This window comes from Atheta coriaria, unplaced genomic scaffold (assembly GCF_025399875.1).
Source record: "Atheta coriaria isolate IRGN ID8LTWV9N9 unplaced genomic scaffold, Caltech_Dcor_3.1 hic_scaffold_2_pilon, whole genome shotgun sequence".
NCBI classification, from domain to species: Eukaryota; Metazoa; Arthropoda; class Insecta; order Coleoptera; family Staphylinidae; genus Dalotia; species Dalotia coriaria.
In genome coordinates this window covers 1,856,851-1,879,917 of record NW_027045444.1, presented here as the reverse complement: position 1 = coordinate 1,879,917, position 23,067 = coordinate 1,856,851, and the positions used below count along the sequence as shown (strand labels likewise).

Below are 23,067 nucleotides of genomic sequence, written 5' to 3'. Positions count from 1 at the left end.
TCGATTCGCCGAATAACAACTAGCAAAAAATAGGCACGACGAAAAAAATTATTGTACAAACATCATACTCCATACCTGGTTGCGCGTTTAACACGCTAAATGATTTGTACGACACGCGAAATACACGGGCGACGTATTTATATAAGCTTTGAAAGTTTTTTTCCAAAAGGAAATCGTGGAAAGATGAACCGGTTATTATTCTAGTTTTTTCAGGGGTGTTTTTGACTGGTTTTGTTATTTTTGGACAAAGGATAACGTTTTATTTAGGAAAATTTGGAATAATTTTATGCTTTAAAATCTAAAAAAATTAGGTACATGTCAAAGGGTTGTTTAAATATTAAGGGATGAAGGGATGATTAGGGGGGTTGTTTGTCTTGGTTGTGTTGGTATGGAAATTTAAAGTAAATTTGGTTTTTAGATTCTTTTCGTGTGATAATTAGTTTCGGAGATATTGCGATTTGAAAAAAAAAGTTGTAACATAACCAAACTTAACCTCCAAATCCTTCAATATAAATATAACCTAAGGTTTAACCTATATTAAGTGTTTTGTTTAATTGTTTTCTGCGCTTTTGTATTAAACTTGCAAGTTTCTATCGGTTTAAAGGAAGTTGATTATTGAAATTTGATAAAAACACATTAAATTATTTTGCGTGTTATAAACTAAGTTATAAACATAGAGTTATCAAATAAGAACTGTCTAATAGGTATAGGTTTGTTGTTTTTATAAAGGTGTTACTAAAGTGAAACTTATTGTAGGTTAGGTTTTTACAAAGCGTCAAAGTTGCGTAATTTTTGGAAAAACTTCAAAAGATCAATTTTTAAAATTCAATTATTGCAAAAAATAAAAATCGTAAACAAATAATATTAATGTCATTTGATAGATAATTAGTCCATCTACTAATTAAAACTTTAAAATTTCAAAATATTTCCAAAACTTCTGATTTATAAAGCTTTAAAATTAACGCAAAATTGCAAAACCACAAAATTTGCCCAATTTCGTCGTTAGGTTTAACGTAAATTAGTTATTATTTTATTTTGGAAACAGTAAATGTTACAAAATAATTTCAAAGGTATTATTTTTGTTAAATTTAATGCTTTACTTAATTTTACCATATTCAGCTCTTATTAATTTAAAATTATTTATTTATTTATTTTAAAAAAATTTTGAAATTCAAATCAGTTTAATCTTTTATCATCCCGTAAAAGTGTTGATACTTAATTAAAATAAGAACATTTCCAAGAAGTATTTTTTCCGCCCAAATTTCCTAAGGATTCTTCGAGGAATATATAAAGTTGATGCAGGTTCGTATAAATAATATAAAAATGTGCAAATAAAGTGCATCTGATGCGGAGAATATTCCACCCTTAAATGGGAGCGAACAACACGAACAAAACAAAAACGAGGAAAAATAGAAAACATATCGCCGATAAAAGAAGAGCGCAGGCGAAAGAAAACGCAAAGGAAAATAGGTTGACGCAAAACACGAGGGTGCACCGAGCGAGATCGAAAATAGGGGTGGATAACTTGAGAAAACTGTTGAGCGCCGCGCTGTGTACACTACACCCAGCACACCCAGCGCGCACGACGGAGCCTGCGATGTGTTTTTCCACTTTTCCGCCCTCGTGGAGCGTCTCATACTAGCATCTCCTGCACATCCCCGCAGCCCGTTGCCACCCCCTCAACGGAACGAAGTGCATATACGCCGTATTTTTATGTGTTTTTCCTAGAAAATATAAACTTTTTCGTTCTTTTTTATCCCAGCGAATATCCTGCCTTGCTTAAAAGGACCAAAAATATAAAGAAAATTTTGTGTCAGTCACAAAAACTCAAAACTCAAGAATGCAACTGAATATATTTCGCGAAAAATGATAATGAATATTTTTGTGCTTGAAATATTTATTATGTTCCTGATGGTGGTTGTAACATTGCGACCTGCGTATAGGACACGTGTGTGCATTCGACGTCCGCCTCCTTGCCGCCCCCACCATGCACACGCCGAAGTGCATAACTGGAACGCGCCGGCAACGGCGGCGGCGAGCCAATAAAAAATAAACATTTTTTATTTAAAACGCGCGCAGGACGAGGAACCTAAGATACAGGCTAGAAAGAGAGTGCAATAAGGAGGGATAAGGAGCGCAAAGGTCGTAAAACGTCAAATTACGGCCGGAATAACGCCGCGAGACTTTAAATAACTTTTAAATATAAATAAACTAAATAAAATAAAGATAATATAATTTTATCCAAAAAAATACAACAAAAATTTTGGAATTAAGGTTAGAACAGCGTTGTAAAAGTCATGAATGACTTAATGAATGAACTCACACTGTCACGTGATTTCACTCACAGGATAATAGGTACGTGCGAAGCGGGAAGTGAGATCATTTGCAAGCTATAAATTTAAGTGGCAGCCGCACGTTTTTCCGCATCCTTCTCCGTTCTTAATTCCTCTCCTAACGTCCTTTTTCAACCGCGGCGCGAGTGGCGATTCCTTTCAATGTTTTGAAAGTAAAACAAGGATAATACGGTGAGTCGGGTGCATCATAGAGTTGAGTCCTGGCGGCGAGGACGAAACGGATGCGGGGCGTGGACTGAATTGCACTTGCACTTGTACTTGCACTTCGTGTGCGGTAAAACCGACTTAACACGAGCGTATGCGTCGGGAATGAGCGGGGTAAGGATGAGACACCTTTGATCGCGCCATTAGCATCCTCCGGATGTGTCTTGTTAACGCTTACGGACAATTAACTGCGTGTTAATTGGCGTTGTAGATTTAAATGCCGGGGAAAATGCGGCAACTTTAAAGTGTTGTAACTTCAAGATGGAGGAAGATAAATTAGTTTTGATTGGTGTGTTGGAAGGAAGGATTAATTGTTTATTGAATTATGAGAAAATTTTAGGATATTGTTTATTATTTCTTTTGTTTTTGTTGGTTTTTTTGTTTTGAATTTTGGATATTTTGCGTTTTTACGCTTTTTGGGTAACTTTAAAGCGATATAAGTCGGAGGTTTTGGAAATATTTTGGGGTTTAAAAGTTTTAATTAATAAATTGACTAATTATCTATCAAATCACATTAATATTTTTCATTTGCGATTTTTAGTTTTTGCAATAATTAAGTATTAAAAATTGTTGTTTTGAAATTTTCTAAAAAATTACGCAACTTTGACACACTATTAAAACCTAACCTACAATAATTTATACTTTATTAAACTATTTATATAAACTACAGATCTTAATCTATCCGCTAGTTTTTATTTCAAGATCCTATGTTAATAACTTTGTTTATAATACGCAAAACAATTTAATGTGTTTTTTGATGATTTCAATAATCATCGTTTTTTCCTAAAGCGATACAAACTAGCAAGTTTCTAAGAAAAGCGCAGGAACAAAGGAAGGCAAACAAGACGAAGATGTAAAAAAAGCGCTCCCCCCAACAACAACAAAAAAAAAAAACCCGAAGCGCAATAAAACAAAATAAATATACATGTGGGGGGGTGGCGCGCGCGCTGGGCGAATATAGGTTTTATACTCCCGACGGCCCCCGCCTCCCACGCGTTGCATGCGCGCTGCACATGTGTGCGGCGCGCATGTGGGAAGTCCCCTACCGCCTCCGCCGCCCCCTTGCGCCCCCCTTGGAAGAAAACGGAAATGCACCGATGACGAAATAACCAATCAATATTAAACTTCTTTCGGCTCGGTGTATGCCGCGGCGCTCAATACTATCTTCCAGTACATGCGGGCTTTTTTTTCTTCATCGCTCCATCCGCACACACCGCCTCCGCCGCCCCCGCTCGCCGCGCTTTTTTCCGTATTATTTTTTCTCCTTCCCGTCGTCTTCGCTGCATGCACGAAGAAAAATGCAGCGCGTGTGGAAGGAGTATGTGTACACACATATCCCCCGCGAACGGCGGCGAGGCGGCGGCGGCGAGCGCTCCTTTTTGCTTTCTTACTTCCGCATAACCCAGTTCTTCGCGGGGACGGCGGCGCCCGTCTTCAGTTGGCGGCACGCTCGGGAACTAAGTGCATCCGAGACAGCGGAGCTCGCTCAAGACGCCGCACTGCATTCCTGCCCCAAACGACGGCGGCACACGCCGCCCCCGGCGTCTATGTGTGTGTCGATGTGTGTGTCTGCGCGTGTGCGGCTATCTCCATGTGGCGTGTATGTGTGTGTGCGGTGTGTGTCAGTGTGCGCGGCGCGCGCCGTAACGAGAACGCGCTAATTAACTCGACGCTTACATGTGACTAAATTACCTTAAGTGGCGGCGGTGCGACCGGCGCGCAGCCAACCACCACCACTGCTCTCCCGCTGTCGGCGGTGGCGGCGCGCGGCGCGGCGCGTACAAGGTGCTCTAATGACTCATTTGCATCACTGCAATCACCTTCTTAAATTAAATCCGCAAAAAAAGACAAGCAAACAAACAGAAAGTTCCTAAAAATATATTTATACAATAAACACAACAAAGAAATAACAAGCAAACAAAAGTTCCTAACGATTTCAACGGTTCCTTATTTAGTCCTTGAAAATTTAAAGCAAATAGACCAAAAACTAATATGAAAATGATATTTTTTGTAAATTTACGCGAAAATTTAAAATTTTGAGAATTTAAACATGACAGCGGTGCGTGGCAGCCACCCCTCGGACGTACTGGACAGTACAGACTCGAGTGACTCATCGCTAAACAACGGCGATGATGCGTCCGTCGGATCACCCGCTGGCGGTGGCGGAGGCGCCGGTGGCGGTGATTCAACCACTCCTAATCAACCTCCTAATTGTACCCTACCGCTGCCCGATCACGACACGCATCAGCATCACTTGTACAAAAGTTGCAATGCGTCAACGGCGGCCGCCTCCGCGGCGGCGGCATTCAAGTGCAACAATTTCGACAATTTCGTCAACAAGTTGGACTCGTATAATAATAATCAACTCTTATTACCCACACAATTCTATAAGACTCTGCTCGCGAAAGCTGTCCTACAGCAGAGCAACGATGATAAAAGTAATGTTTATAAAAATATGTTGTTTAAAGAGTCCAGGGATTTTGACCAGGTGAAATTTATTTTTGATGAGTTTGTGTGTGGTTGTAGTGAAAATTTTGGGGAAAATATTAATTTTTGATTTTGTTTTTAATTGCAGAAAGCTTTCGGATGGGATGGAGGACAAGGGGGTGGCGCACCCGCCGGACCGCAGGCGGCTGTTGGCGGCACGCAGGGCGCGCAGGGCTTCGTGCATTGGATGAGCGTGATGGCCGAGCACATGGACCCTGCCGTACAGCACTACATGTCCTTCAATCAAGAGGTCAGTGGGTCTTTAACTTTCAGAACTAACTTTTGCGATTTTTTTGTTTTTGGAAGATTTCAGGGGTTGAAATGATTTTTAACTAGGTGTATTATATATCAAATTAAAGGGAATTAAATTTCAAGTTGAATAGAATTGAGGAATATTTAATTATTTTAAGGGATCAAGGATTAAATTGTCCTTAAAGTAAATATTTGAAAAAATGTGTTTTCTTAAAGTTTTTTTGAAGTTTTTCGGGATTTTCTAAGAAAAACGTATTAATTTTTTTATAATATGAGTAATATTTGAATTTTACAATGGTTATATTGTTTAAACAAATTTTGAATTGCGTTATTTTATCAAATAACAGATTTTAATTTAATCACAGATTAAATTCCAATTTTTGCACAAAATTTTTTGATTTTATTTAGTTTTTTTAAGATTTCTTTGATGAAAATAGTTTAAAATTATTAAAATTATATTTTAAATTAAAGAGTATTAAATATGGCGTGTAATATGAATAATTCACATTTATTTTTATCACTGGATCAAGGATTAAATTATCCTTAAAGTCAAAATATAAAAATTTCTATTTTTTTCAATTTTTCGTATTTTATAAGAATATTTCAAAGATTCACTCATCAAATTTGATAGAATATGATACCTGATAAAATTTTACGTCGGATAAAATCTAAAAAAAATCAGTTATTCCAACAAAAAACTGATTATAATTCAATTATAAATTAAATTACAACTTTCCACGGTGCATAATTCACATTTTTTTCTATTCTACATCTACTATTGTTTTTTTATATACCGACGAAATATATTAACAATACGCACGAATTTTTTGCTCCTTTTTTAAAAAATACGTTACGTGAAAAAGGGTTATGATTACACATTATATTATTTTTTCTATTTTTTCATCCGCATCTGTTTCTCTACACTTTTTACTCCGTTTTTTCGAAACTTATCGAAAAAACTATATCGTGCGAAAGGTAAACACTGCAGCAGTAAAAAATTGAATCAGTGAAAGGGGTGCGTTTGTTCTTTTTCTTCGCGCGCGCGTCGTTCAGGGGTAGGTCATTTGCATACTCGGGTCGCGGCCCGAAAGTGAGAGGAGACAAAAAATTCCAACGCACTGCACACACTAGACATACACACATACTGCACACCCCGTGGGTTATGCATACCTACATCCTAGTTTTGGATGTTTTTTAAGGGTAGGATTCTCATCCTCGTAATTTTTTCTGTTCGGTGCGGATGAGGAACAGAGGCGGCAGTGTTTCGCCAGTGTTTCTCACGGAGAGGGCTTTTTGTGCGCGGATTCGATGAATGGGGCAATCTATCTTCGGTTTGTCTATCGCGCATTAATGACCGACGATTTGCATACCGTAAGGGTGCATATGTATATTCTATATCTGGTATCTCATATCATACCGATGCATGCATAGCATAAGTGGTATAGCTATGAGAATGCAGCTTGTTTTATTTTATTTTGTTTTGTTGGGAATTGTTAAGGGATGAATAGTTGGATTGTCTTCATTTTGACAATAAATTATAGAGAATTAAATTTTCTACATAAATAAATATAGATTTAGTGATATTTGTTAAGGGTTGTTAGGTCTAAATGGTTTTAACGTTAAAAACTTGAGGAAGATATGTCTTGGTGTCTTTTTCTTTAGTTTTTTGAGAATTTTTAAGGGGTGAATGAACGGATTTTATTAAATTTGGTATTAAATTAAAGAAAATTAAATTTTAACTTTTAAAAAATTTTATTTGAACAATTTGATTCAAATTTCCATTTTTTACAGCTTAAAATTACAACAATTTCATGAAAATTAGAATTTTAATGAACATTTAGTCAGTTTTTTCAATATTTTAAAGAGACAAATGAATATATTTTATCAATTTTAATATTAAATTATATTTAAATACTTTCCTCTTAACATAAAACTAATTTCATTAAAATATCTTAATTACAACATAATTAAATTCAACATGAAACTTAAATTTTTCTAAATTATATTTTACTACTTATCGTATATTGATTCCAATGATAATGACAACTTCTTATACTTATAATATACTGTTACATCTTATTAATACCTCTCCTTTAACATTGTACTATTCTCCTCATTGACAAGCCGATGATATCGATTAGTCAGTGATCGGATTGTGTTACTCCACATTTCCATTATCCTATCGCACTGTTATGCCTGCAATCGAACGAAATCGAATAGGATATAGAAATTTCTCAATACTAATAGCAACGCTCCACAAAAGATTTGCGGCTTGCACCAATACACCAATACAACACCCTAGGTAAAATTTTGACAACCCTTTTACCTCTATCTCTCTACCTACCTCTACCTCTAAACCTCTATCTCGTATCCATCTGTACCTAGCTTAACAAATGCCCTCGTTACACTCACACACGCTTCTGTTTTGGTTGCGTTGAATGTGATCAATGCGTCAATACAGATCGCAATCGATTAGTATAAATAGATGTGGGCCAAAACAGCAATATGCGTGAATGTGACAAAGGGAAGAAAGCGGCAAACAACCCTGTTTCGTGTTTATGAATTGCAGGTCTACTTTGACTTTGACTTTTTACCTTGCTACGATTGAGTAATGTCTCATTTTACGTCTCGGTTTTCCGATTGATCGATGATTGATTTTGGGATGTTATATCTCAATTGCGTGTGTCATTAATCAGCACGTCAAATGGGGCTAAATGGGTGGAGGACAGTAGCTTCTTGTGCGTAATATTTAAATAAATTAATATTGATGAAGAAATGTGTGAGAAATTTTCAAAATGGTAATTTTAAGATTTTAGGATAATTAATCATGATAGGGATGAGAAAGTTTGTAGAAGTATTAACAAATAAATTGTTTATAAGCCAATAGTTATTATTTTACATAAATATTATTTTTAAGGGTAGTTTTGGGGTGTTAAAATTGAAATTTTGTATGTTACTCTATATAAAAGTTTTCTTAATTTGTTTTTATTGATTATTTATAAACTCTAAGAAATATTTTAACAATTTTTGTGTTGTTGTCATTATAATTAAATTGTTTATTGATATTATTTAAAAAACTATAAAATTTTAAACAGGAAATTACATTTTTAGGCTAATATGCCAAAGAATTACGAAAAATTGATTTTTTTTGTAATTTTTACATCATTTTAGGATAATTAATGATGATAGGAGAGAAAAAAATTGCAAAAGTATTAACAATTAAATTATTTCTAAGCCCACAGTTACTATTTTGTATAATTTTTATGTTAAAGGGTAGTTTTGAGGGGTTAAACGTTAATTTTCAATTTTTAGGTGTTTTAGAAAGTTTTTTTATTTGTTTTTAATGAGTAATCATAAACTTATGGAGAAATTTAAACAAATTTAATATTATTTGCTTTATTATTAAATTGTGTATTGATCTTATTGAAAAAATTACAAAATTTTACATAAAAAGTTGAATTTTTAAGCTAAAAACTAAAAATTTATCAAAAAATGGATTATTTTGGTTATTTTTTATTTACAAGCACAATTTTTATTTATTTATAAAAAAATATTTTTTCATATGATAAAAAATTAAATTCTTAATAATTGTGCGTTTAAAAAATTACCATAACTTGCTTTTTCACTTCTCTAGAACAGTTTAAAAAGCAGCTTGCAATGACTAGTCACTACACCCCAGAAATTTTTTCTCATACACTTAAAAAATCGTTAATTTTAATTCCTCCTTTTACGATGTCTATTCAATTCATTAGGTTTTGCATATCCGTGTTTGTTTCCCGCATTGTCCTCGCCGCCTTTTCTCTTCCGGAATCTCCACGCTCCACGCCGAAAATACCCTCAAATGTTTGTCGATCACGTTTCACTCCATTCGGGCGCCATTCACGGTGGTGCATATTCAGTTACGGGCCCATCCGAAATCATCCCCGCCATCCGCGAAAGGGGTAGTCGGTCACGTCTCGCGCCTAATGATCTCCGCATGTAAATTTCACTAATTTATGCAGATGTATGTAAGCAGCGAGGACAAAAGACGTTCGTGCGTCCATTTATGCAGAGACAAATGAGATATAGATTGCGCTGGGGTACGCTAGGTGTATCGTGAGAAAAAAAGGGTAAAGCCAAAAATAATAGGACGGCACACGGAAAAAATAGTTATGAGTACATGAACATCATGAACACACACATACAGAGAAAAAATCAGACGAGTCATAGTTTGTAGTCGCCTAGGAATTTTTAATATGAGAACAGAACAAACACACGTTTTTTATGCTCGCTGGAATAATTTTTTTCTTGTTTGGTTTCGGGTAATGTTCCAAGGTGTTTTTGTCGTCACCGCAACGCGCACGCAAAAAATACAAACGATTTTTTGTCGCCTTGCGAGATGACTTCAGGCACGAGCTTTTTGTGTTGTTTAAACGTTATAATTACAAAGTTTAATTAAGCAGAAAATTCTGTTCATGGTGGTTTTTTTTGAGAGAGAGAAAGAGAGGAAAAAGTGTACCTTGAAATTGCAAAGTTTTATAATAATGAGGAGGTTATTATTGGGAAAGGAAATTTATTGGAGATTTAATTAATTATTAAATGATTATTATTTGTTTGGGTGTTAAAAAATTATCAAGAAAATCATCTTTCAGTTATTTGGAGCTGGTAGAAATCGAAAAAATTAAAGATTTTGTTAGAAAAATGAAGGAAAAATCAGAAAAAAATTAGTTTTTTGCGATTTTTGGAAAAACTATAAAAGATAGTTAAATAATTATGTCAATATTTAATTAGGGCATAAATTGCGAATAAAATGTATTAATTAAAAGTTCTTTTCTCCACACAGTTTTGAATAATTTAGCAAAACAAGTCAAAATGACTAAAAAATTACTTTTTAACTTCGATTTTTTTGCTTTAAACTTGTTTTTTGTATCAGTTTTTGTGTGAAAATTTTGTTTTGACACGTGCTCACTACATCCTCGTGTGTCCGTGCTCGAGTTTCTTTATTTTTCTAAATTTACGCCCTTTTCCAAAAAACACGCTAATAGCTGCCTCTGTATTGTATTCTGCCCGCTGCGGTTTAACAGGGATAAAGTTACCCTCCGCCAAAAGAAAAACAACAATCAAAAAAAGCTAAACTAAATTTGAAAAACGCCCGAATACCCCAAAAATAGTTACACTACAATTTTTTTCCGATTTGTAACATTTTTTGCGCGTATTTTTATTATTGTCGCATTAACAGCCCCATTAGCGACGGGTATGTTTTTAAATAGATGTGTATAATAGGCTCAAAACATGCTTAAACAAACAGGCTGGCAAAAAACGCGACAAAAAGTCGAAAGGTAATGAAGTAATGATTGGGGCGGAAGAAAAACGCCAGCACAAGAGTGTAGCGCAGCGAGTGCAACAAGCGGCGGGGAGTTATTTTTATGCGCCGATTGTGATTAATTGCTATTAATTAATGCTGCTGCGTCGTAATGGTGCAATGAAGCATAATTGCAGCTGTGGCGCATTCTTTGCGCGCTTTTTTGAGGGGCTTTTTTATGAGAAATCTTATAAATGTTGAGATTTAACAAAATTGAATTAGAAAATTCATTGTTACTTTTAAAATATTGGAAATAATTTAAATATTTAAATTGTAATTGATAGTTAATTAAATTGTTTATTTATTGCTTTATAAATTGTTTATTGTATAGTATTAGAATATTGTTTAAAATTGTTTCAAAGTTGAAATTACAAAAAGATTAAAATTAATTTTCAATTTTTTTGTTTAACGCTTTATAAATAAACATTAGGCAACCATATTTAAAATTTTATGTTATGGAAATTATTGCTAGTTTAGTTCTTAACAAATTCTTGAAAAATTTGTTTAAATATCTCTTATAGTTTTGTTGTAATCATCAAAAAAGTGAAAAAAATCATTTTTCACAAAAAAATACTTTTCAACATATTGCATCAACTTTAACAATTAATTACTCATATAAACAAATTACGAATTAAATATTTTTTCGCATAGACACTAGCAGAATTTAATTAGTAATAAATTAATTTTTGTTTCACTCAAATCCATCCATAGTTTCTTCATAAAATATAAACATTTATAAAATATTTCGAAAAAATCAAAACCGATTTAGACAAATCACAAATATTTCCCAATCCGATCACAACAAAACACAATAACACGTCGCATTATCGATTTATGGCGTTTAATCTAATTGTTATTTAAGTATCGGTGGCGAATCGACACATTCGTCGCTTGCAAGCTTTCCGTGCCTCTTGCGGCCGGCAGTTTTTGTCGCCGCGAGCCCTCTGCCATCCCTTCGGCGGGGCTGCAACGTCAACCCTTATAAAAAGGGGTGCGGGCAATACCTGCTCGAGGTGTTATTGAACTATCTATTGATGCTATTGATTCCATTGAAATATTGAAACATTGAAACATTCAAAACATTCGAAGCGGTGGAAACAATTCGATTGTTCGGAACTATTCAAGAGAACAGACGCATCGGGCAAGAGTTATCAACAAGTCGTAACTCAGTCAAATCTTGGTTGTTTAAAAAACGGTAAATGCACGAAATGTAAGTTATTGGCGAGGATAAATATGATCGTGACATTAATCGCTGAATTAAATTGAAATAAAGTAAAAATTGTCGTAAATTTTAAAAGATTTTTGATATTTTTTTTATATTTTTAATGATTATGACTAGAATTCTTCATGGAATTTAATTATTTAAACTTTATTGCATTGACAATTAAATTATCTATAAATATTGTTGAAGAAATGATAATAATATTAATTGGAATTGTTATTAATTATTAGTTTAATTTGACAGTAATAAATAACTGGTTTTAGATACAGAATCAACTTTAATTGTTATTAAAACTATGTTACAAGTTGGTAATCAAACAAAATTTGCTACATTTATTCGAAAAATATAATTGTTTATCAGGTAAAGTTTAAAAAATAAAAATCCGCCCGTAATTAAACCGTGAATCGTAAATTAAATATTAATAATCGTAAATTTTTTGGGAATTTTGAATTTTTTGCTGTTTTTTGATATTCCGACTCTAATTATTCATAGAAATTAAAAATTTAAACTTTATCTCAATGGCAATTAAATTGTCTATACATATTGGTATAAAAATTTCAAAATTATTTATTGTAACTACTATTAATTAATAGTTAAAGTTAATAGTGTTAAATAACTGATTTCAGATAAAACATCAACTTTAACTGTTAATAAAACAATGCTGCAACCAAATAATTTAACAAAATAAACACTATTCATGTATAAAATTTAATTGTTTACCAGATAAAGTTTAAATAATAAAAATCGGTTAAAAACCATATCCACAATCTCAAAATTTAACTTGTCATCATTTTTAATTCGCAATTTTCTCACATTTTACACACAATAATTCTCTTTTAGAAAAAATATTTGTAAAATCTACACAGGTATTAATATTTTGATCGTTTTTTAATATCTGTTCACTACCCTCACCCTAAAAACAATTTCTTCTAAATTTTTTCATCTTGTACATGAACAATCATTTTTTCTTTTCTTTATTTTTCTCTGCTTGAGGCTCAAAATTGTTGCATTGTTTCATCAACGTGTTGCACATCGCCCGAAAATTCATAGCCCATCCAAGGGTTGCTTTTCTACATCAGGGTGCGAAAGACAAAAAGCGCACCACACTTGACTGCGTGTAAAGTCTGTAAAGCTTTTTGTTGCATTCCGAGCGCACAAAAAATCCAAACCCAAACATTTCATACGTACCTCTACTCTCACCCCATACACAACGCACTAAGGGGTGCGGTGCACGAGTGTACTCCGTGCTCGATAATAGACCGATTATGTAGATTGCATTATAGGGATAATAATGCCGAAGAAAGAAGCTTTGAGGTACGCGTAGTCCATAGTCGCATAGTTCGCCAAAAAAGGGTTGCGCACACCCCTAAGACTTAAGACTATAAGACAAACGGCGCACGGGTTAAATACCTTCGGGGCACTTGAAAATTCGAATATTTTGCATGCGACTAATCCAGGCGAAATATTTTGCATACCTCGAAGAATATTTTGACCTGGATCCGGTTCGACCTTGGAGATTTTTTTGAGGGAATTTGCATACGTGATGGATTTTTTATTTTATAGTCGAGTGCATTGCTCATATGCATAACCGGATATACAGATTAGTCGTAGACGTTTTTGAAGACGCGGCTGTTAGACGCATCCGTGGTGTATGGAAAAAAATGGAAAGCGCTGGGGTGACGGGCGAGCTTTTTGTCTCTAACGATGCGGCATTATTCTAATGCGGCCTGGAAGACACACGGGATACAAAAAGATGCATGGGAAAGTTTGCTAGACACTTTTTTTTTGAATGTCATTAAATGACAGCCAGAATTTTTTGTAGAATAATTTTGATCAACTTTAAGTTGGGAAAAAAGTATTAATTATTATTTGTTTTTAAAATTTTATTTGAAGAAATGATAGAGAATTTAATTGGGAATTTCAAAATGTATAAAATAAGTGTAAAATATTGTCAAAATAATTTGGGAATTTTGGTGCAAAAAACATTTTTTTGTAAATTTGTTTTTATTTGTATAATTATCAACTGATTTTGTTGATTAAAACTTTATTTTATTGTTAATTAAATATTTTATACAATTTATTATAGTTTTTGCAAAGAATTTATTGCAAATATGATTAATTATTATTTAAAGTTGATGTTTAATACATATTTATTTTTTTTTGCCAAAACTTGATTTTTGTCAATTTTTTCATCATAAAATCTATAATTATTAATAAATTCTAACAAATCAACCATCAATAAATTCCCAATTAAATTTTTAATAGTAAATCTTTTAATAGTGTAAATTAATCTTAAACTTAACATATGACAAACCATCTCTCCACATCATGAAAAACTCTTTGCATTTTTATTTTCTCATGAGATTTCACTCTTCCGTTCATTAATTTTGCTCAAAAAATATTTAATCCTTCCGTTCCATCCCTTAACGCATTGTCTTGCCTACCACTCGCTTCTCTTCCTGTATCTGCATAAAAACTATGCCCGAGGACATCCAAGGGGTTAAACTGTGCGTGCACCCTATGCATTGCCGAAAAAACGCATATAATTACCACCGGCAGGGGGTACCGAGTCTTTACTCGCAAGCGACGCGTTTTTTACGCATTAAGCCAGCGTTTATGCATGCGTAGTTCTTCCTCAAAGAGGAGAAGAGGTCTTCTTCAAGGTGTCTATGGGTGAGAGCTAGTGAAAGAGTGAAGAAATAATGGAAGGATTACGCCTCGCACAGAGCTTTTCATTCATTAAGCTCTTAAATGCATGGGATGCACACAGTTTTCTCAGTCGTTGAGATAAATAATATGCAAAACTTTTTTCTCAAACATTAAACCAGGATAGATGTGGTAACGGTTTGAAAAGTATTGATAATGTGGTTTTACTTAGTATTTCAACAATTACTTTTGAAATAATTAAGTTTGGATCATTATATTTTTACGAGTATTTTTAACATAAAATTGTACCCCTATACATAGCAATATTGCGTTTATTTAGTGAAAATATAATTAGTAATAGTGGTTTTCTTAATTATTTTCTTTTTATTATGTTTTCTGCAGTATACTGTATATAATAGTCTATAAACTAAAATAATATATCATGTTTTATAGACATTTAAAAAAAGCAGCTATAACTGCGAAATTAATAATCCTAGCTTTATTAGTTTATGAGTAATCAATAAAAAAGTAAATAAGAAACCTGTTTTTGACTTTAACGGTCTAAACTTTGCAAAAACTTGATTTTAGGAAGTTATTAGTCAATTACAGACAATTAAATTGAGCTTTTTTAAAATTATAGATTATAGATAATATTTACTTAGTTATAAACAAATCAAAGTGAACACAATCAAAAAAATTGTTTTTTTAGGTTTTTCCTGATTACACTGTATAAAAATTTGTTTCAAGTATTTTGTTAAGTTAAAATATATGAAAAATTTGATATAGGTTCTAATCCAGTTTACGTAAAAGTTTTATCTTTAAAACTTTAAAAGTTATTAACAATTAACTGATGATAAGACTGTTTTTATCACTTTTAGGTCGTGATTCTTTACATATGGCTTAAGAATATTTTGATACTTTATTCGTTTTTATTTTTAAAACTTTAAATAGTGTGTTGCAGGCCCTGTATATGGTAATTTATAAGGGTAGTTACTTAAAAGATCTTATTTCGGAAGTAGAATTTGGTTATTGACAAATTGGCCGGATTTCGAACAAAATGCGAACGGTATAAGTTGGATTTACGCCCATTTCAACCCTTTTTGGTGTTTACGGCGTTTGTACGATTGTTAGGGGTGGGAAATGTGGTGTTGGATATCTCTGGTGTCATGTGGATAATATTTAGGGGTTTTACTCGGTTTCCACAAACATCCGTATGATTTTATTGAATATTTATCAGTATTATGCAAAATTGAAAAAAATTATTCTTAAAAGTTTATGGAAAAAAAATTAATTTTGGAAAAAATAGTGTAACAGGTATTTCGAGCACAAGTGTTTAAAAAGACACATTTAATATATCAATAATACACCTGAATGTGTAATTGTTTTTTGTCAAAATCAAAAAAATAGCAAAAAAATGTACAAAAAATCAAAAAAAAAAAAATTAAAAAAAGTAAACAGGGGCAACTGCAAAAAATCAGTAAAAAATCACAACCCCAAGTGTTTTTGCAAGATTACACATTCCAAACTTTTTTCGGGTACACTTCAATGTTTCCTAAGGTGTATAAGTTTTTATTAACCTGCAAAGTAGAAAAAAGTTGATTTGAAAAAAAAATGCCGCATAAAAAAATCTTTAAAAAATCAACAAGTTTTGATAAAAAGTTTTTGTAAACTTGGAAAAGTAAAATTGGAAAGAGAAGAAAAAAATATCACGAATGATCAGAAACGTATTTTCTTCGAATTTGTTTTAATAACTTATAAACAATATCATTAAATTTGAAATATTTATTTATAAACTATGAAGATGCTCTCAGGGCGAAACATGTTAACTCAACATAAAAATTGTAAATCCAATATTCACGTAAAGTTTATAAATAAATATTTCAAATATACAATGGATTACGTATTCGCAAAAGAAAGTAATAAATATCATTAGAAATGAAAATAAGAAAAAAACAGACTTTTGGAACTTTTAGAAAATATTTTTTAGATCAATTCGTTCGTTAATCATTTTTCGTTAATCATCACCCAGTACTCCACTTACTCCCCCATATGCCATTAAGTCACATCAAGCGGCTTACTTTCATCGCACCCTTAACGAGTCACTAAGTTAAGTTAAGTCACGTATGCAACATCTGCAGAATGTCTCTTCACATTATCTCTCTCAAAAAAAAAAAAAAAACTTACCAAAACAGAGAAAAAACCATAGGGATGGCCCACAAACGTCATTTGTATTTCCACACTTTTTAACGCTCTTAAAACCTACACTTGAGAATATCTATGAAGCTATCAGATGTCAGTTAGTTGCATTATTTCACCCCCAAACTCAAAACATAAAAAAAAGTTAAAATTTTTTCTTTTCTTCTTATTTCGTCTTAATTTTTCTTATAAAAGAAGAATAATTTCCAATGAAAAAATAATTTAACCTAATTAAAACGATTGTTCAAAGAACAAACAACCACTTATTGAAAAACATCCCTTAACTTAGCAACGCGCCCGCCTGTCGAAACGAAACGAGGCCTGAAAAAAAAAAGCGCCAACCCCGACGAGACGACGTTAAAAAATTCATGTTATCAATAATAATCAAGATGGATAAACACCGGCGGGCGCCTCACACACATACAAAAACCACCCTCAACCACCCCCGAAAGTTCAACTCACACACAAACACACACACAACACAATTTAGGCACGTGGAGATAAATATTACTGTTTATGTGTATACATTAATGTGTATGTGTGTACGGGGATGGTTTGAGTATGGTCGGGGGCGGTTAGCGGGGCGCGTGACCTTGTCTTGGGTCGCGCGCCGCTTCGGGTCGGCATGGCGACGAGACAACGCTCTCCTGCTCTCGGTCGGTGTGTGTCGTTTCTTATACCCAGCACACCCCCAGCCGCCCCCATAACCACGGCCACCCCCCGAGCGTCTTCGCAGATAAACACGAAATATGTATGCCGTATACCTTGGCAAATTTAAAGAAAACAACAAGCGCGCTCTCATTGCAAATAAAAATTATCAATAAAAATTAAATTGCGAAATAGGGGTTGGAATATTATAAAAAAATAAAGATTGTTTGTTTTTAATTACTTAATAAAAAATAAATAAATGGTAGATTATTATAAGAAATATTTATTATTAATTTTTTTATGATGTGTTTTGTGTTGGGGTACTTTTTCGGGGATGAAATTTGGGCTGGACGCAAAAAATTTGTTAACACGCCGGCGAAAAAAAACGCGCTTTTTTTCGAGATAGTGGTTGTTGAGCGTGTGCTAGTAGTGGGAGGTGAGCAATGTGAGCATGTTAGGGGTAGTTCTAGGCGGCGGCGGCGGCTGATGGTGCTGGTGGTGGTGGAAAAAGTACGCCGCGCGCGCGAGAAAAAGGGGGTCGCGCGCGCGGCGAAAAATCGATGGTCCTAGGGAATAAGTTCGGACGTATCGGAGGTCAGGAACGGAGACAGCGCCGCGCGCATACCACGCCGCCCCCGCCTCCACCCCCTTTACACACACACACCCACATACATATTCTCACCCAATACATATAGACGTATTTTTTACGAAGGTTTTTTTTTCGGTGTGAGAAGGACGTGTATACTGGCGGCACCCCCCGCGGGGGGGCGGTTGGTGTATGGGCGACAAGGAGCACACGAGTTGGAAAAAAATCGAGGATTTTTTGCCTTTCTGTGCTCGTATCGGTGTGTTTCCCACTTTTTTCGCGCTCATCTGGGGGTGGGATGTTGCCGCCGCCGGCCGAAGGGGCCGGCTCGCTGTGCGCGAGCGAGAAAAATGAATTCTTTTACTTTTTGCGTGTTCTACGTTTTTTGGGCAACAACGCGTTTTCTGCAAAACAATGGCGGAAAAAATTGGAACAAAAATTGCATGTGATTAAAGATTTAACGCTAAATTTATGGTAATTTATTTAAACAATTAGAAAACATATTTTGCCACATTATAAAAATAATGAATCTAAAATTATTTTGTAATTTTAATAAATGTTAAGAAATGTATTAATATCAACTAATAATAATAATTATAGTAAATTGATGCTATTGTTGCTATAATGTTGCTATAACCTAGGCAACCCAAAACGCCGTGAGCAAACAATATTCAAACTATGAGTATGTTGAACATATTCATATGCATGTAAATTAGCGCGGAAATTTGCATGAAAAACACTAAGAACCAGCGATAATAAACATAACATAGCGTGCAAACACTTAAATAATAAATTATCTTCGCGATGAGCTGCATTTTATTCATCTTTAATAAAAGTTTATGTGTTTTGCGTTTGTTTTTTCAAGCGGAATTTATTTTTTCATCAGTTTCAAAAAATAATTAAAGTTTCATGATGTAATTGTTTCGTTTTTAATTTATTGTTACGCGTAAACTATTTACGCGATTTTTATGAAATTAGAAACAAATTGTGGAGAATTTTGTATACTATCATAAAGTATTTAATTATGTTTTGAAATTATTTAAGAAATTTGTTTAAAATTAGAATATTTGAAAAAAATCATGTAGTAAATCGAATAATAAATTCATTTTCTTTGTGAAGTTTAATGAATAATTATGGGAAAACTATTCTATCAATTTTAACGAAATTCATCTTAAATTAAAGATCATTTTCTCTAGTTTCAGAAATACTTTAATTTGTTATGAAAATTTTGTCGTCAATTAGTTATAAACGCTAATTAATGCTGAGTTTACGAATTTAAACTTACAATGTTTTGATTGGTCGAACTTTTGTGTTTTTTGAATTATTATGACAAAACTTTTCAACAAATATTTTCAATATTAGTATCAAATTAAAGACAATTTAATTGTCTTTTAGTAAAGTAGTAATTTTCTATAATATCTATATTAAAAATTAGATATTATTGCAAATTAAACAAAATTTACGAACAAAAACTGATATTTTGAGATAATTGAATTTGTTGATGTTTATCGCCTTATAATTTCTAAACTAATTGATCAACAATGTCAATATTAGTGTCAGGATAAAGGCAATTTAATCTTCTTTAAGAATATTCATTTATTTTGTTAATAACAATTTCTAAAAATCTCGAAAAATGCTAAATAAACGTATTTTGCAAAATAACTGTTAAAATTGCAATCGTTTAATATATTAAAGTTTATTGACTTACTACAACTTAATTAATTAATGATTGTTCATAAACATAGCATCAAATTATAGAAAATTCAATCTACTTTCAGAAATATATTATTTATATTCAAAAATTTATTTAAAAAATTCAAATTTCTAAAAAATTCCAAAATAAATTCAAAAAAGTTTTCTTAGTATTTTAATTGGCAATTACTCAGCAAACAATCAATATATTTTTACAATGCATACAATCCATATTAATTATCCCCCAAAAAACTTTTCAAATAATCAAAATTTCAAAAAAACTCCGAACCAATCATTAAACATTTCTCTCTCGGATGAATTTTATGAATGTTTTCGATTGTTTCCATCGCGTTGTTGATGACTGGACGAGTGTTGAGCGCTAACGGTATCGCAGTTTTCGCACCTGAATGCCCATCGAATCGCGTGCGTGCAACACCGGGGATTTCTGCGCCACATAATCACCGCGTTCGCAGCCGATATTATTATTTACCCACCGCCAGCGCCATGCATAATGCAACGCGTCGGCGATCAGCATAACACACCGCTAATGATAATGTTAATAATGTTTTAATAATGTTAATCTCGACTCCGCGCCATAAATATAATAAATATAATATATTTATAGAATAAAAAGAATGTGCAATTAAAATAAACTCTACACATGCTAATAATATCGCTAATGATATTGAGCGAAGGAATGAAAATCTCTATTGATACTCTTCTTCGTCTTCTTCATCTTCTTCTTTGCTTGGAGTTAAAGCTGAAGAGTGTGTCTTTATTCGTCACTTTGCAGCCTGCATTTTATATGCATTCTACATTCTGCTTAATGCGCCTGCACGATGGTAATTAACTAATTAATTATCATATTAAACAACCTGTACTTATTTCTTCTGCCGGTGCGGAGGAATTGTAATTGTAATTGTTATCTGCTTATCGGTTTAATTAATGCAACGTCTCATGCACATGCGGTTTTTGCATAAAAAGTGACTTAAGTTGACTTAAGACATTTTTAAAATGAGGAAGAAATTGGAGGGAATACTTTGACATTGAATTACGTGTGGACTAATTGAGGTAAAATGTTCAAATAAAGTTTATTATATTCAGAATTTAATCTATTTTATGAAAAGTTTAGGTTATGATAGAAAAATAGCATAATTATTGATTAAACTGCAAATTTATTGAAATTTTCTGCATAAAAAGTGACTTAAGTTGACTTTTGACATTTTTTAAAGCAAAAAATACTTTGACATTGAATTACGGGTGAACTAATTAAGATAAAATGTTCAAATAAAGTTTATTCTATTAATAATTTTATCTTCTTTTATAAAAATATTAATTTTAAACAAAAATTATTATAAACATTGCTAAAATTGAAATTTATTGAAACTTTTGATTTTTTAGTTTAAATGATTATTACAACAAAAGTAATTGTTAGATTTTTGTAAAATACGTTTTATTTGACAGATAATTTTATATTTTCTTAGAAAAGTATAAAATATTTACGAAAATATTAATATTTGACCACCAAAAATCCAAATCTAGTAAATTTTATCACAAAAATTAAATTTCTACGCGAAATAACAAGAAAATACTGTCGGATTACTTTTTTTGATATAATTATTAACTTATTGCTATAAATGTCTAGTCTTGATGTTGTTTTTTCCACTTTTGTCCTGTTGAAAGCTCTCAATAATTGGCCACGCACGAATAATTGACCTTGTCCTAACTCAATGCTCAACGACGTGGCCAGGCTTCACCCTAATCAATACACCCTTAATTTTTATTATTAAAGATATTGTTAGCAATATCCCCTATAATAAATATATTATTTTCGGTAATTTAGGTCAAGTTTTTTTTGCTATATATTTAAGAAAATATTTTTAAATCAAAATTCAACAAAAATAAACTTACAACACTCTGTATATAATTAATATTAATATTTATACTAAATATTTTTAATAGAAACCCAAAAGTTTCATGAAATAACAAAAAAAATCCTAAAATTTCAAGAAAAATTAGTTTTATTTAATAATATCTAATTTATTTTATTTCAAGTAAATGATAAGATGCTATTAGTAATAATGGTAATATCGAAACCGATTTGTCCGTATTTTATTTCACCGCCGTCCGTTTTATCCTTTTTATCGTCCTTCGACGTTCGATGCTCGATTAGCGCACCTTTCGCTAGGCCTCCTCCATTCGATCGGCGGTAAATTTCCACGCCAACATTTCGGGCGCCCGCCGCCGCTGTCGGTGTCTGTGTTGTGAGCCGCCGACGGCGGCGGCGGTAACAGCGACGTGTATTTCGTCCTTTCGTCCTCGCGCGACGAAAAATAATGGACGCCGCATCGATTTTCACGAGCGGTGACGAATTCGTCAACGTGTCGCTTTCTCACCTGCTGCGGACATTCAAATTCAATATTAGGCATTGCCGCCGCCTAGCCTGTTCGGCGATTACTTCTACGCAAAGGTAAAGGCAGAAGAAACCCGCTGGGGCGGCGCGGCAAGGACGAGCATTCGTCCTGCATTAGGTTTCAGCGCGTTAACATAGGTCCTGTAACCGAATCGTGCTGTGTAGGTGAATACGTGTAAAGAAATTTGATGTGGGGGATGATGAGGGTGGACTTTTTTTGGGGGAGTCAAGGACAAGTTGAAATTGTAAGAATAAGTTACCATAGGTCCTGAAAACATAAAATATAAGAGAATTGACTTTTTTTAGACAAATTTTTGGTTGAAAGAATTTATTTTCTTAAATTTGCTATTATGACTAAACTAATTGGGGTAATCTAATGAAACAAACTTTAATTTATAGCCACTTTGTTCAACTTTCAGAAAAGTATAAATTATGCTTGGGAAAGTTGTTAAAACATTATTTAATTTAAAGATTTAATTAATTTCCTTCAGGAATTTGACTTTTTTGGTTAAATTTAAACTTTTAAGTTTGTTTAAGTGTTACAAGAGTATTTATTGTTCAAATTTTTCTAAATTTATGATTTATTATAGACAATTTTATCTATTTTTCTAAAAGTATTAATAATACCCTGAAATTATTATTAAACAATGTTAAAATTGAAAATGTAGTCTAAAAATGCAGTTTTTGACGATTTTCTGGTAGTTTCTAAGTTTAATTGCTCATAGGGACTTAACTAATTACTTAATTTTATTATGCTATATGTCAAATTATAGATAATTTTATCTACTTTTAGGAATGTGTTAATTTTGTCCTAAAATATTTCAAAAACATAGAAGTTTTTGAAAATTTTAACAAAAAACACGATTTTTACGAATTTTTTACTTTAATTGATCATAACTAATTAACTACTTGTTAAATTTGAACAAATTTACATATAGTTGATAGCCCATTTTATCTACTTTAAGAAAAGTATAAACTTCATCCCAAAATCATCCCTTAAACTCTTCAAAAATAAAATTTAACAAA

The 23,067-nt window shown here is 32.8% G+C and overlaps 1 protein-coding gene across 2 annotated transcripts in view; it reads left to right on the top strand.

The window, feature by feature from the left end:
• Positions 1–23,067, top strand: part of LOC135799139 (zinc finger protein rotund-like) — an 82,027-nt gene that overhangs the window by 28,372 nt on the left and 30,588 nt on the right. The window contains exons 1-2 of one of the 2 annotated variants that reach the window (XM_065312164.1): positions 3,996–5,046; positions 5,134–5,295. In XM_065312164.1, coding sequence (XP_065168236.1) covers positions 4,609–5,046; positions 5,134–5,295 — 600 coding nt within the window. In that variant the 5' untranslated portion in view covers positions 3,996–4,608. Of the gene's footprint in view, positions 1–3,995; positions 5,047–5,133; positions 5,296–23,067 lie in introns of those variants that run through there. The other variant, XM_065312174.1, reaches the window with a different exon arrangement.